This window comes from Physeter macrocephalus, chromosome 15 (genome assembly GCF_002837175.3).
Source record: "Physeter macrocephalus isolate SW-GA chromosome 15, ASM283717v5, whole genome shotgun sequence".
Taxonomy (NCBI): Eukaryota; Metazoa; Chordata; class Mammalia; order Artiodactyla; family Physeteridae; genus Physeter; species Physeter macrocephalus.
This window is the reverse complement of record NC_041228.1, coordinates 15479557-15493998: the sequence shown is the minus strand read 5'-3', so window position 1 is coordinate 15493998 and position 14442 is coordinate 15479557. Positions and strand designations below refer to the sequence as shown.

General features: G+C 37.1%; 1 protein-coding gene across 1 annotated transcript in view; it reads right to left on the bottom strand.

Moving 5' to 3' along the window:
- Nucleotides 1-6108: 6108 nt before the first annotated feature.
- ATAD2 (ATPase family AAA domain containing 2) overlaps nucleotides 6109-14442 on the bottom strand; it is a 47811-nt gene continuing 39477 nt past the window's right edge. The window contains exons 20-25 of the mRNA XM_028500402.2: nucleotides 12840-12962; nucleotides 12574-12717; nucleotides 11012-11404; nucleotides 9005-9138; nucleotides 8037-8165; nucleotides 6109-7240 (exon numbers count right to left, since the gene is read on the bottom strand). Coding sequence (XP_028356203.2) covers nucleotides 7196-7240; nucleotides 8037-8165; nucleotides 9005-9138; nucleotides 11012-11404; nucleotides 12574-12717; nucleotides 12840-12962 — 968 coding nt within the window. The 3' untranslated portion in view covers nucleotides 6109-7195. The remainder of the gene's footprint in view (nucleotides 7241-8036; nucleotides 8166-9004; nucleotides 9139-11011; nucleotides 11405-12573; nucleotides 12718-12839; nucleotides 12963-14442) is intronic.

Below are 14442 nucleotides of genomic sequence, written 5' to 3'. Positions count from 1 at the left end.
AAGTGGTTATTTGGGAGGTGATGCCAAGACGTACGAGCAGGGAGTGAAGTGAGACAGAGAAGGGAAGAAAGCTAACAGAGTCAGTTTCAAGCAGGTTATTGCTGTGAGACCTAGGGCTCAACCTCCATGGAGAACTTAGAGACAAAGTGTAGAACACACCTCAGAGTTGTCCCACCCAAGGGGCAAGGGAGCTGGGGTATTATTCACTGACTCCTACTTTTGTCTGATTGGCAGCTACTCCCAGGGATGTTAACTTCCTGTCACTTCCAGCCTACATCCAGCACGGATCATGAGAACACCCTCAGGTGGGGTTATAGGTATTTGCAGGTTGCCAACCATGGCATATACCAGAATGTTGAATGCCAAGAGCCTATGAGTAGGGCACCTACAGTATGTGTTCAGGGAAAGTGATTAAGAGCATGGATTTCGATCAAACAGACCTAGTGGGGTCCTGCTTCTCCTACTTACATGTGAAATTGAATAAATTACCTAATCTAAGCCTCAGTTTCTTTATTCAGTTTCTTTATTCTGACTATGCAAAGCTAAGAATATACAATCATTAATTAGATGGGTTTGAGTCTCATGAGGAAGCCCAGTATGTGGACAATTAACTACTAGCAAATTGAAGTGAAAATCTGTTCTTTTTATAGCCTTGAAATTAGATAAATCTAACAGAAGCAGCTTCTAAAAATATAAACATGATTTTATCTTTCTAAAAATTAGATGCTATTAGCTAGGTCCCTCCCCTTTTCTGAAGTGTAGGCTTCCCCTTACCATAGCCCCCATGGGCCTCTATTTCTAACAACTTCTTATCCTCCTATTCTGCTCCTTAATCTTCTGCTCTGCTTACCCGTTACACAATCATTAAGTCAACTGATTATTTATTGTCAACCATGAACCTATTATGTAAGTGCTAGATCTATAATCATAAAAACGAAACAAACTTAGCTCCTGACTTTAAAAAGCCTACAATTTTGTGGTGAGATAAACATTAAATAAACATTAGAAAATATACAGCAAAAATTGTGTCATGCAAGACTATTAGAGATTAAATGATAGATAAACATAGGAAACTGCATTTAGATTGAGGGGGGTCAGGAAAACTTCTCTAAAACAGTTACTTTCATGCTGATAAATAAAGGATAGGAGTAGGAGTTAGACATGCACTGGGGAAGGGAAGGGCATTCTAGACAAAGGGAACAATACATGAAAAAGCCCAGAGGTAGGAAAAAAGAAGTGAAAAAGTCTAATTGTGGCTAGAGTGTCGTGAGCCAGGGGAGGAGTGGAGACAGGAAGCTGAGAGGGAGGCAGGAGCCATGACAAGGATCTGCAATGGGAAACATTGAGTATGAAAAAATGATGGTATCAGATTTGAGTTCCTTAAAAGAATATTTTGGCTACTGAGTGGAGAATGGATGGCAGGGGGCAAGATTAGAAGCCAGACCAATCAGGAGGCTCTTGCAGTAGTACAGGTGTGTGATTTCAGTGGGTTGAGAGAGCTACTAGAGGAAGTGGAAAGAATTGAGAGATATTTGGGAGGCAGAAAATCAGGACTTGGCAATGGACCGGAAGCTGAAGGGGAGGGAAGCTTGAGGTTTCTGGCTTTGGCATTTGGATGGATGCGAGCGGCATTTATTGATAAAAGGAACTCTGGAGGAGCAGCAGGTTTCAGGGAAAGATCAAGAAATATTGGTCTTTAGTTCAGAAAAGTGATACGGCCTGGAGATATAGATTTGGGAGTAGTTGGTAGTATACAGGTGATATTCAAAGCCTTAAGAGCAAGGAACACCATGTGGAGAAAGAGTGCAGAGTGAAAAAAGAGCCTGGGACCAAGCTCTAGAGAACAACATGAAGACTAAGGGTAGAGAAAGGCCACCACAAGAAAAAAAAAAAAAAAAAAAGGAGCAGCTCTGGAATCTGGAAAGAAAACCACATGGGTTGTAGTGTCCAACAGGCAGGAGAAAAAAATTGTTTCAAAACATATACGTGTTCTATCACATAGAATGGTGCTGAGAAGTAGAGTAAGAAAAAGACCAAGAAGTGCACATTTGATTCAGCAAAAAGGCAGTCACTAGTCCCCTTAGTAAGTGCAGTTTGAAGAAGCATTTTAGCAGCCAGCTATGCCCTATTCCAATCATGCCCTTCTCCCTGAACAAACATTTTTTTAAAAAGCAAAAACCTCCTTCCTTTTGCTTTGAAACTTGTAGCATTCCTATTCCAAGATGAGAAATTCCCCTTCATATAAAATTGATTCAGAACCTCTTTAATTTCCTTCAACTTACTCTCATATGACCACCTCATCTTCTGAGGAAGACTCATCTCAAGAGGAGATGAGTTGTTCTTTCTCACCATCATTTTTTTTTTTTTTTAATTCTACTTTAGTTTTGCCTGCGTTGGGTCTTCGTTGCTGCGCGCGGGCTTTCTCTAGTTGCGGCGAGCGGGGGCTACTCTTCATTGAGGTGTGCGGGCTTCTCACTGAGGGCTTCTCTTGTTGAGGAGCACAGGCTTAGTTGCTCCGCAGCATGTGGGATCTTCCCGGACCAGGGCTCGAACCCGTGTCCCCTGCACTGGCAGGCGGATTCTTAACCACTGCACCACCAGGGAAGCCCCTCTCACCATCATTTACTTATAACTCCTACAATTCCGGAGGCAAGAAGCACAAAATCAATATCACTAGGCCAAAATCAAAATGTTAGCAGGGCTGCACTCCTCTAGAGGAACGAGGGGAGAATCTGTTCCTTGCTTTGTCTAGCTTCTGGTGGCTGGCTGCCAGCATTTTCTTGCTTGTGGCCACATGATGTCAATTTCTTTCTTTTTTTGGGGGGGCTGCGCTGGGTCTTCATTGCTGCACACGGGCTTTCTCTAGTTGCGGTGAGCAGGGGCTACTCTTTGATGCGGTGCGTGGGCTTCTCATTGCGGTGGCTTCTCCTGTTGCGGAGCATGGGCTCTAGGTGTGCGGGCTTCAGTAGTTGTGGCACGTGGGCTCAGTAGCTGTGGCTCGTGGGCTCTAGAGAGCAGGCTCAGCAGTTGTGGCGCACGGGCTTAGTTGCTCTGTGGCATGTGGGATCTTCCCGGACCAGGGCTCGAACCTGTGTCCCCTGCATTGGCAGGCAGATTCTTAACCACCGTGCCACCAGGGAAGTCCCTGATGTCAATTTTTGACTTGATGGTCACACTGCCTTCTCTTTAAAACCTCCCTCTGTCACCCTTTCATCAGGATACATAATTGTATCTCAAGATCCTTAATTATATCTAAAGAACCCTTTCCTTTTTTGTTTTGCCATAGAAGGAAACATTCACAGATTCCAGGGATTAGGATGAAGATATCTTTCTGGTGGCCATTTTTCAGCCTACCACAATTATGTTCAAATTATGGACTATAAAGACTACTCTCTTCTGCCTCCCCATATTACCTGAAAATCAAAACGTTTTCAATTGTATTCAACTCATCTCTGAAACTGGCAACTTTTCTGTATTACTATGAATATCCCCACCAATCCCCAGGGGGCTTATGTATACAACTATGGAATTATCTTTAATATGCACTGTACTACTAATCAAGGTCTTACTAAAGCCTTTACAAATATGCCTTCTAAGTCTTTCTTTTGACTTTCCTGCCTCTAGCCTGTCACTTTTCTAGACCATCTAAGAAAAGCTTTCAAGTCCATTTGACCATGCCACTTGTGTGCTCAAGGACTCAGTGGCTCCTTACTTTTTCAGCTTTTACTTCCTATAAGCAACCAGTCCTGAATTTAAAAATATTATAGTCCCTGAATCTTTCCATCTTTAAGGTCACCTCACAGTCCGAGATAGCTTCTGGAATTCCAGCTATTTCCTTTCTCCCTCCGTCTCCCCCCCTCTCCCCCCACCTCTCTCTCAACAAAATGGGGCCATGTGACTAAGTTCCAGCCAGTGAGATAAAAAAGGGAAGTGTGCACAACTTCTAGGAAAGGTCTCTGGAAGGAAAGGGGTGAGAGCATTTTCTGCCCTTCTCTGCTTATATATATATTTAATACATATAATAATATATAAATATATTTTAAAACTATACATATTGTTTCCAGGCACCAGGTAAAAGGAAACACAGATGCGCAGAAATATATGTATAACTGAATCACTTTGCTCTACACCAGAAACTAACATAACATTGTAAATCAACTCTACGTCAGTGAAAAATAAATAGAGTTTTTACCCCCACATATAGTATCTCTCAGCAAGTAGTTACCTTACACTCAAGTCCTAATAAAGTCCCTCTTATTATGGGGAAATCTCTCATTTGCATTACTTTGAGCAAAAATGTATTCTGTGGCAGGGAGGTTGTACTGAAGAGAAGATAAGTGAGACTGAAATAATCTCAATTGATCCCATGGTGTACACTTATAGGGATCCCTGATAGAAACAGTAAAAAAAAAAAAAAAAAAAAAAAAAAAGGCGAAAGGGGAGCATAACTTCTCATTCCTTAAGACTGGGCTGTATACAGGGATCTTCCTCCAGAGCACAGTACCCAAAGAGTAATTTTACAATGGAGAAACCTGAGAAACACTGCTTCTGCCAGGTGATCAAGGTCAATCAACAGTCATAACTCACAATGATAGTAAGTAACCTTGATATGATCACTTTACTTCTGTGATCTTCCTCCCCAAAACCCATAATCCCAGTCTAATCATGAGAAAAACAGACTAATTCCAACAGAGGGAGATCTTCCAAAATACCTGCTCAGTACTCCTCAAAACTGTTAAGTCATCAGAAACATCCGTTGCTGGATTGTCTTTTTCTTGTTGAGTTTTAAGGCAGTATCATATTAAATTACATAATTATATAATAATTATAGTATAGATACTATCTGCAGAAGCACTATGAAGGTTTTTAATTTTGATGAAATACCATTTATCCAATTTTCCTTTAGTTGCTAGAGTATTTTTTGTGCCATATTTAAGAAATCATTGCCAAATTCAAGGTCATGTTTTCTTCTAAGGATTTTATAGTTTTAGCTCTTAAATTTGTCTGTCCTTTAAGCCAGTACCACACTGTTTTGTGAATGTAACTTCGTGTAAGTTTTGGAATAAAGAAAGTATGAGTCTTTCAACTTTCTCTACTTTTTCAAGATTGTTTTGGCGAGGGTCCCTTGCAGTTCCGTTATGAACTTAGGACTGACTTTCCCATTTCTGCAAAAAGGGCCATTGGGACTTTGAAAGGTATTGCACTGAATCTGCGGATTGCTTTGGGGAACATTGCCATTTTAACAACATTAAGTCTTCCAATACATGAATACAGGATCTCTTTCCATTTCTTTAGGTCTTATTTAATTTCTTTCAGCAACGTTTTTTAGTCATGAGTGTACAAGTTTACACTGCCTTGGTTAAATTCATTCCTAGGTGTTCTATTGTCTTAGGTGCTATTGTAAATGGAATTGCTTTCTTAGTTTCCTTTTTTGGATCGTTCATTGGTAGTATACAGAAATACAACTGATTTTTATGCCGATATTCTATCCTGAAACTTCGCAGTATTTATTGGCTCTAACCGATGTTTTGTGGATTCTTTAGGATTTTCTATATATAAGATCATCTGTGAATATGCCTTTTATTTCTTTTTCTTGCCTAATTACTATAGTCTGACTGCACTTTTTAGCAAAAAAATGAGAAAAAAAATTCTAGGTTTGCAATTTCAGCATGGTTTTGAAAGTCTACATAGGAATGTAGATATATTACTTCCCATGTCTGCAGACTGTATGTCATGAAAAGGACAGGAAGCAGATTAGTCTTTGTAGCTAAAGAATATACACATTTCAGTGTCAACAGCATTTTAAATTATGCACAGTAATAAAACAGATTTTTGCAACTGTTTTGCACTGAATTATTTTAAAATAATTAAGAAACAGAAACAACATTGAGAAGCAATTTTCACCTTTAAAATTTATTACAGAAGCTATACATATAAAATAAAATCCTAGTTATAAAAAATGCATCTAGAATAAGTTATAATAAACTTCACTAAAAATGAGTATGTGTGTGTGTATGCGAATCCAGGAATATACAGGTACTTAAACGTTTTCAGTGACTCGCATTGCATCACGCATTACGTAAGATAGTATCTACTAATCAAGGTATCTGAGTTGAGTTTTAGAAGGCTTTAAATACAATATCCAGATAAAATGACAACAAAAGGCAGTTTAACTCAGAAACTGTATTAGAATCCAGAATCTCTCATATGAGATCATTATCCCCTATTCCCCTCAAAAGAAGTTTCCAACAGAAGCTATTTCACAAACTAATAGTAGAATGTCTCCTAAAAAGAAAAAACATGGCGGGGGCGGGAAGGGAGTGAATATGCATGGCAGTGAATGTTTTTATTGCTTTAAGAAAGAAATGTATTTTTGGTATCATTAATACAAAATTTATAATATTTACATAATTGTATATAAAAGGTATCTATAGAATACAACCTAAACACATTTAGAAGGATATAAATAGTTTTCAAATATAAAAATTTCGTGCTATTAAAAAGATGTTTAACAAAGTAGTCATTAATACATTTTTGTATATATAATCGTAAAAGTAAACCAAAAAATATTTAAAATTTTTATTAATCCAAATGAGAATTATAAAAAATGTTTATCTAAAAAGCATTAATTTTGACCTTCAAGTACAGAATTGTGGTGCAGCTAGAAGTTGTTCAAGGGCCCTCCTGCAAATCACTACTCGAACACTAGCTTTTAGGTGAACAGGAGGGGACGCTAAAGGCAGATGGGAGATGGGCATTGAAGAAAACAAAGATGACAAATGATGGCAAAGAGAGGATGGTTAAGTAAGTTTCTAGTCTGACACAATAAACTATTTTTAGGAAGGATAAAATTAAAAGTGCTTAAAACAAAAGAATGTCAAGGTCACTAATTACTCTTAAGTGCCATAAACATTAGTTATCAAAATAACTTTATTAAGAGTTGGCCACACTTTAACTACTGATAACCACAGGAATACTATACTACAGTGACTCAATGAAAATTCCAATATTTATCAGTTATCTCTGTAATTTATCTTACACATGTACATAAATACCAGAAAGTTTAAATATTTTTATTTACTATTTTAATCTTTTCCTTAAAATGTAGGATTTCATCTTGCATCAGTTATTATGTCAACATGACAGAGGTGAATTAAATAGGAACGGAATATAAAGAATATTTGGTACCATGACATCATGATCTGGAACAACTGAAGTTTTCTATCTCTTGCTCCATTTTCTAGATAAAGGATAGAAAGGAAAAATAGTAAGTTTCAGTATGGAAAAAATCAAAGAAACATGACTCCATTGCTGGGGTTTTTTTTTTTGCAGTAAACAACCTTAAGGATATTATTATCCATGTATATATCTGATAGTGAAACAGAAACTTTGTTCAGTGTTTATGACTATCACATAGACTGGTATCACTGATGGGACTTCATTATTTAAACTTCTTTGAAGTAAGTCTGAGATGCTTTCATCTTACATTAAATTCATACAGTTATTAATCAAGGCACTGGTGTACATATAGATATTAATACTTTATATTTTGTAGGTACTACTGTTACATATGTATTATTCTGTGTAGGTACCATAGTATACTTTATTAGATATACTAAATACTATATATATTACATGCTAATAGGTATATAGTACATAGCAGTTATATATATATATATATATATATATATATATATATATATAAAATACTATATAGGTATCAGCCAAACTCTATTTTTAAACATTAGTACTTGAATGCCCACTATAAAGCAAGGTTAAGTAAAGACAAATAGGTCTATGTTAAGTCTGTCTTAAAAAGGAACTATATATCTTCATCAATATACACACAAAATAGATTTTTCATAGCTTACAGATACTACAGTGTTCCACTGCTTATTAAAGAAACACAAACTAAGTGCTAGATTTAAAAAAGCACAGAACACAGTTATACCTAGAAATAATCCATAATCCACACATTAAAAAATTGTATTTAAAAATTTTTATAATGTGTTAACTTCTCATATATATTAGTTTACCTGAATAAGTGTTGTTTTGTCATAATCCCTGCGATGCTGATAAATACACTGGCTGATTACAGCATACAAATTTTCCAACTGAAAAATATTGTATTCTTGACTTTTTCTAACAACAGTCTTCAAAAGATTCTAAAAGAAAATGTAAGTGTTACATATGTGAGAGAAATTCCCTGAGATATTTTAATTTTGAAGATTTGGGGGCATTTTTAGCATATAAGCCAGAGAGAAGGCAGACCAAGTCATCTAATGAGACACTGCAGCCTCTGATAGTGACTCCGACATTCAGCTGTAAGGTAATGTTATCAACATTCTATGACTCTGGCCTCTCATCCTAAAAACTACAGCTGAGGAGGTTGCCAATCTCAATTCTAGCCATACATCACTAGAGACAAATTTAAAAATAATCTCAAATTAGACTAACAGGAAAAAAGGTAACATTTTTGCAGAATATTTTATGGCACTATGAGCACATTATAATCAATTCTGTTATGTGAAATAAAAAGAGACAGTATGTAAATGATGAACTACCTCACCACGTCAGGGTTCTTTTCTTACAAAAAGGAATTTCCATCCACTCAGTGTTTTTTTGTCATGACTGAAATGGACTTACTATTGATAAATTTCTGTGATTCTTCAAGTCTGGTCTTGATATTCCATTACCTCATAGTTAACCACGGTTGCATGTTTTTGTTAAGTAAAAACCAACTAAAATGGTCATATGTAATGGTCATAAAAACAATGTATGGGATCAGTGACATAGACAAGTATGTTAAAAACAATAATATCAACATACTAGCCATCTCCAACCACTGCCTTTATGAAAGTTATTCTATACCAAGTTTATCCTTTCATAAAAGATCATTATTTATTACATGCCAAATTTATACAATGTACTATTACAATCCCTCTTTTGGTGGGTTATGCTTCTAATCTGCACAATGAAAACATTATGATTTCAATTTACATACTTTTAATCGCTCATGGTCCACAACAAGTGAGGGTGTAGGCTGAGAAAGAATTGCCAAAGCCTTTTCAACACTGATGAGCTGCTGTTGCTCTACTTGGGAACGTCTAGCTCGAGTCATTCGCAGAACACACATTTCTAGAATGAAAAAATAAATAACTATTATTTGTTTCATAGACATTTTATAATACCTAAAATAAATATTAGGCAGATTAAATAGTAGGACATATTTACTTAGACACAAGCCCCTGTTCTGGTTTATTGACTCTGCTGTAAGATTAAGATGCTGCCATTTACACACTCAAAAATTAAGGACAGGGAATTCCCTGGGGGTCCAAGTGGTTAGGAGTCTGAGCTTCCACTGCAGGGGGCACAGGTTCAATCCCTGGTCGGGGAACTAAGAACCTGCATGCCGCATGGCGCGGCAAAAAAAAAAAAAAAAAAAAAAAAATTAAGGACATTTCAGAAATATTTTCTCAGAGTATTTCAAGGGATCCTCAACAGATTGGACTGTCTCCTACTTAGGCATAAAACTCAGAATTTAAGAGCTGGAAGGGGCTTCAGTAATCTCGAACAGGAGTTGCAAACTACTATGCATAGGCTAAATCTGGATTTAATTAATCCATAATTAAAGTTTTCTTAGAACACAACCATGCCCATTTTACATATGTGTGTCAATGTGGATTTTCCAGCAGGGTTGAATAGTTGTGACTATCTGGTCCTTTACAGATAAAGTTTGCCTATCCCTGATCTAGAACAATCTACTCACTGAGAGATGAGAAAAATAAGGCCAAAGAAAGGTGAAGACTTTTCTATGGTCAACATACCTAACTGTTCTAAGAGCCAGGACAAGAACCCAAATCTCCTGACATATAAACAGGTACCTGTCTCACTAAATAGTGTCCTTTTAAAAAAGATAATGATAGGGGCTTCCCTGGTGGCGCAGTGGTTGCGCGTCCGCCTGCCGATGCAGGGGAACCGGGTTCGCGCCCCGGTCTGGGAGGATCCCGCATGCCGCGGAGCGGCTGGGCCCGTGAGCCGTGGCCGCTGAGCCTGCGCGTCCGGAGCCTGTGCTCCGCAAAAGATAATGATAAAAGAAAAAATAAACTTTGAACCTAAACAAAACATACTAAATTATACAGCCAGAGGATTAACATTTAAAATATCCACATCGCAAAGGCTATATCCTAGACCATTCTAAGATTACTCAAACACACGAGAACTCATTTTAAGGAAGTTCTTGGAAAAGATTTATCTACAGCATATAAGCCACTGAAGAAAACCAGTCTCATTCACTTAGTCAATACTTGTTTTTGACCAAAATAAATTTTTGACCCTGTTACCCTTTTTTTGCTTTGTAAGACTAAATAACGTTTGGCTTTTCCAAAAACCAAACAAATCTAATGCCAAAGGTCCAAAAAGGTGCAGACAGGAAACAATTCTACATGAAAGACTTTGGGAGCAGGATCATTAGAATAAATATAAATAAACTTGGGCTAAACCTACAGTAGGGATAGAGGAATGATGGGGGCGAGTAACAGTTGTTCTACATCACTCAGCAAGAAATCACAAGATAAGAAACTGCTTATCTTGCTTAAAAATGAGAGGGTATCCTGCCAGCTTTTAAAAATTGTATAGCCAAGCACTTTGCTAAATGCTTTAGATGAATTACTTTATTCAATCCTCAGAATATCTTATTACCCAGCAACTATCTACCCCAATTGTGCAAATGAGAAAACTGAGGCTGATGGGTCAAGAATCTTGACCGAGGTCACAAGCTACTAAGCAGTAAACTAGAGGCTCAAATCCAGGTCTGTCTGATGCTATAGTGTGCTTTTAACAACAGTGATTTACTAGCTCAACAGTTATTAAAGATAATGCTATTTTCCCTAATTAACTCCTGTACTCTGAAAGACAAGGAAAAAGGAGTAAACTGAGATGGTAATTAACTATTTAAGAACTCTGAATGAAACATCTTTTAAAATTAGTAAGTTGCTTGACTGAGACTTACCTTTTGCTTCATTTTCATCAGAAATATCTGTTATCTGAGAGCTAGAAGCATCTCCATTGCAAGCGATCTTATCTTTCCTCAATTCTGTACATGCTATAGTCTTTCCAGATTCTTCAAGTTGATTTTCAAAACAAGTACTTGAATTATTATTTCCCAATTCTATTTTGCTTTCAGAGGCATTTTGCTGCTTTTCATTTTCCTCCATTGAAGACTCCCCTGTGTTTCCAGCCTCATTGTGGTCTACACTTGTGTCTTGATTTTCCTCTGTATCACTCTCAATTTTGTCATCTACGACATTTTGGCCATCATCTTTTGCCTGTGAAATCCTCCTTCGTTTTGTTATGGTGCCTAAGTACCATTTCGACTTTTTGCGGATTTTTCTCTTCAACTGAGCTTCAAATAATTTAAAGAAAAATGATAAGAGAACATTCAACAATTTTTTAAAGTCTAAGTGAGTGGGGAAAAAAATACCTCCTGCGATATTAAGAGGAAAATCTGAGCTATCACCATAGTATTGTACGGTTGGAATATACAAACAAAAGTAGAGAATTCTGTGAGAAGGTAGAAAGTGGTCAATGACCTGTCATTCTAAGGAATTTGGATTTTATCTTGAATAATTTTTTTAAAAATCGAATAATTTTAAGGAGGGCAATGACATGAATTGTCTGATGCATATATTACAAAGGTCACTTTGACAGTAGTATAAGGAATGAACTGAAGGAAGGGCAAGACTAATAATAGCTTACACTTACTGAGTGCTTACCGTATAGTAGGAACTCTTCTAAGGCCTTTATATGTACTAACTCACTGAAATTCCACTTTAACCTGATCAGGTTTGCTACCATTATCGACATCATTTTACAGATGAAGAAACTACAGTATACAGAGATTCAACATTCTGCCTAGACTAGACGCAGTATAACCACACTGCAACCTTATGTTTGGGAGACTCATCCATACTGTTGTATGTACTTGAAGTTTAATAATTTTCACTTTTGTATAATAATCCGTATTTTTTCATTCTACTGTCGATCTGCATTTGGGGTGCTCCCACTGAATACTGTCTCTATGAACATTCTGTTTAAAAGCATTGAGGAATTATGGCACCAAAATCTGGGAAAACAAATGAATAGCTGAGAGGCTAAGAAGCTGAGGACAGTCTGAAATTCATGGAGCTTAAAGAGCAAAAACTGGAATTAAGAGCTTGCCAAAGAAGAGAGGCCTCAGAAACCCCACAGGATTTGTGTTGGTACTCCATGGAGTTATGCTTTAAGAGGAACAGGAAACAGACTAGGATTTATAGGAAATAAAAGTCAGTTTCAAATCAAGTCATACCACAATTAGATTGTGAACTGAGAGGTGAAAGGTAAACTGGGATTGCAAGTGGTACTTTATTGCAAGCCTGGATTTATTTCAAGAATGCAAAGTTGCCTTACTGTTAATGAAATCAACATAATTCGCTGCATCAATATAGACAAAGGAAACTGATGGAAAAAGTAAACAGCATTAGAGGAGAATAAAGGCTATAGTTTCGTAAGTAAAAATTACATAAGTGTACTTACCAGGAGTGCTGCAAGCCATAGGAGTACTGGGGGTCTTCAGCTTTTCATTTTTCTCTGGATCTGGTCTTCTATCACCAGCAGGAGTGGAATTTTGCTTTGGCATTACATGGTAGTAGGATGGGGCATATTTGGAAGAGCTACAACCTTATAAACAGACATGTGGAATATCAAATCAAATTTCCAGATTTGAAAATTACATGAACAATTAATTAAAAGGACTCAATACATCTAAAGCATCTTTTTCTGATATCAAATCATTTTCCTACCTCTCTTCTTCCTAGATTCCCGAATTTCTTCACAAAGCTGCTCAAAGTCTTCATCAAGTTCTTCTTTAATTATTGCATAGGCAGTATCTCTTAAAGCACAGGCTCTATGTCTAATAAGACGATCTATGGAATGAATAAAGAATTTTAAAATGTTTTCCTTTTGCTAATGTAACAAAAATTAACACCATATGTTGGGCTAAGATTATAGCCGTTACAATTCCTTTTTTACTTCCACCATGAATAGTAAAAGTTACTGGAATTGTGTTATTTCTGTTTTTGATGTTAATCTAATGTTCTGGACATCTGATTCAACACAGCAGACTAAACCTAATTTCATTGCCCTGTCCTATCCAGATCCCTTTGAAATACCAGAGAAAATATAAGAATCAATCAGTAGCAAAACTAAACAACATAATGACACAAAAACAGCAAGGAAGGCTATCAGTGTCATGAGTGAACCAGGGATGAAAACAATTTTGGAAGAGATACAGAGGATGTTATTACATTGACAGAGAAACTAAACAAAGACAATGAAACAGCAACCCTACATAGGAAACACTAGAAAAAAATCCAAAACTGAGCCTAAGCACTGTAAACTGGAAAATGCCTTGAGGCAACAGGCAGATAATAAGTGAATGTAAATTTGCTTGAACAGCTGGATCAGTCCCCCTCACAGGGCAGTAGGCTGCAAAATTCACACAATATTCAGTTGACAGGAACAGCTATAATAACAGAAGGGATGTTGCTGGGGGCTTCTAACATGGCCTGAAGAAAGGCCGGGCAAAGTTCATTGGTTCCTGGAGTGTGGCAGCAACGGCAAAACCTTGGAATTTGTCAGAATGCACATCATTCTCAGGCCCTGTATCTACAGAATCAGAAATTGTGGAGGTGAGGCCCAGCAAGCTGCATCTTAACATGTCCTGTAGGAGATACTGATGGTAGCTAAAGTGTGAACACCACTGCTCTAAAGTAATTTTAGATTGTCACAGTGGACGAAAAGGGAAGCAGCGGCAGTATGACTGCAATGAAAGAGAAAAAGCCCTCTTTCTCCAGGATAAATGCTTCCTTCTTTCTACAGTTAAGGGGTATTCCCAACTTGGTAGCCTGTTTCCCACTGCTTACCTCCAGAACTCTGAACTACAGGATAAAGTCTAGGGAAGGTGTGGGCAGAAGACTGGCAAGGGAAGAACAGTGAGCTTTTAAATTGTTGAGGAAACTCTTAGTGGTGGAAATCAATCTAATTTATAAGCGCTACAAATTTAAAAACAGAATGCCAATGTACTGGAGGAGAGAGCCAACGCAGGAAATAGAACTATTAAAAAAAATTATCCACTAAGACAGTTAAGGGCACAGCAACCATAAAGCAAGAATAGGAAGCTAGGAAAAAGCACCTGAGAGAATATTTTTTGGAAATGAACAAGTTTATGACAAACATATAGATATTTGAATATATCATTATAAATATGAACAAATATATAACTTAAAAATCCCTTACTTTATACATTTTATTTAACGGACTGGGTATGTGAGGTAGAACGTGAATGCATTCTACGCATAGAAAAGGTCTGGAAAGATATCCCCAAATGGGTGACTTAGTTTTTTA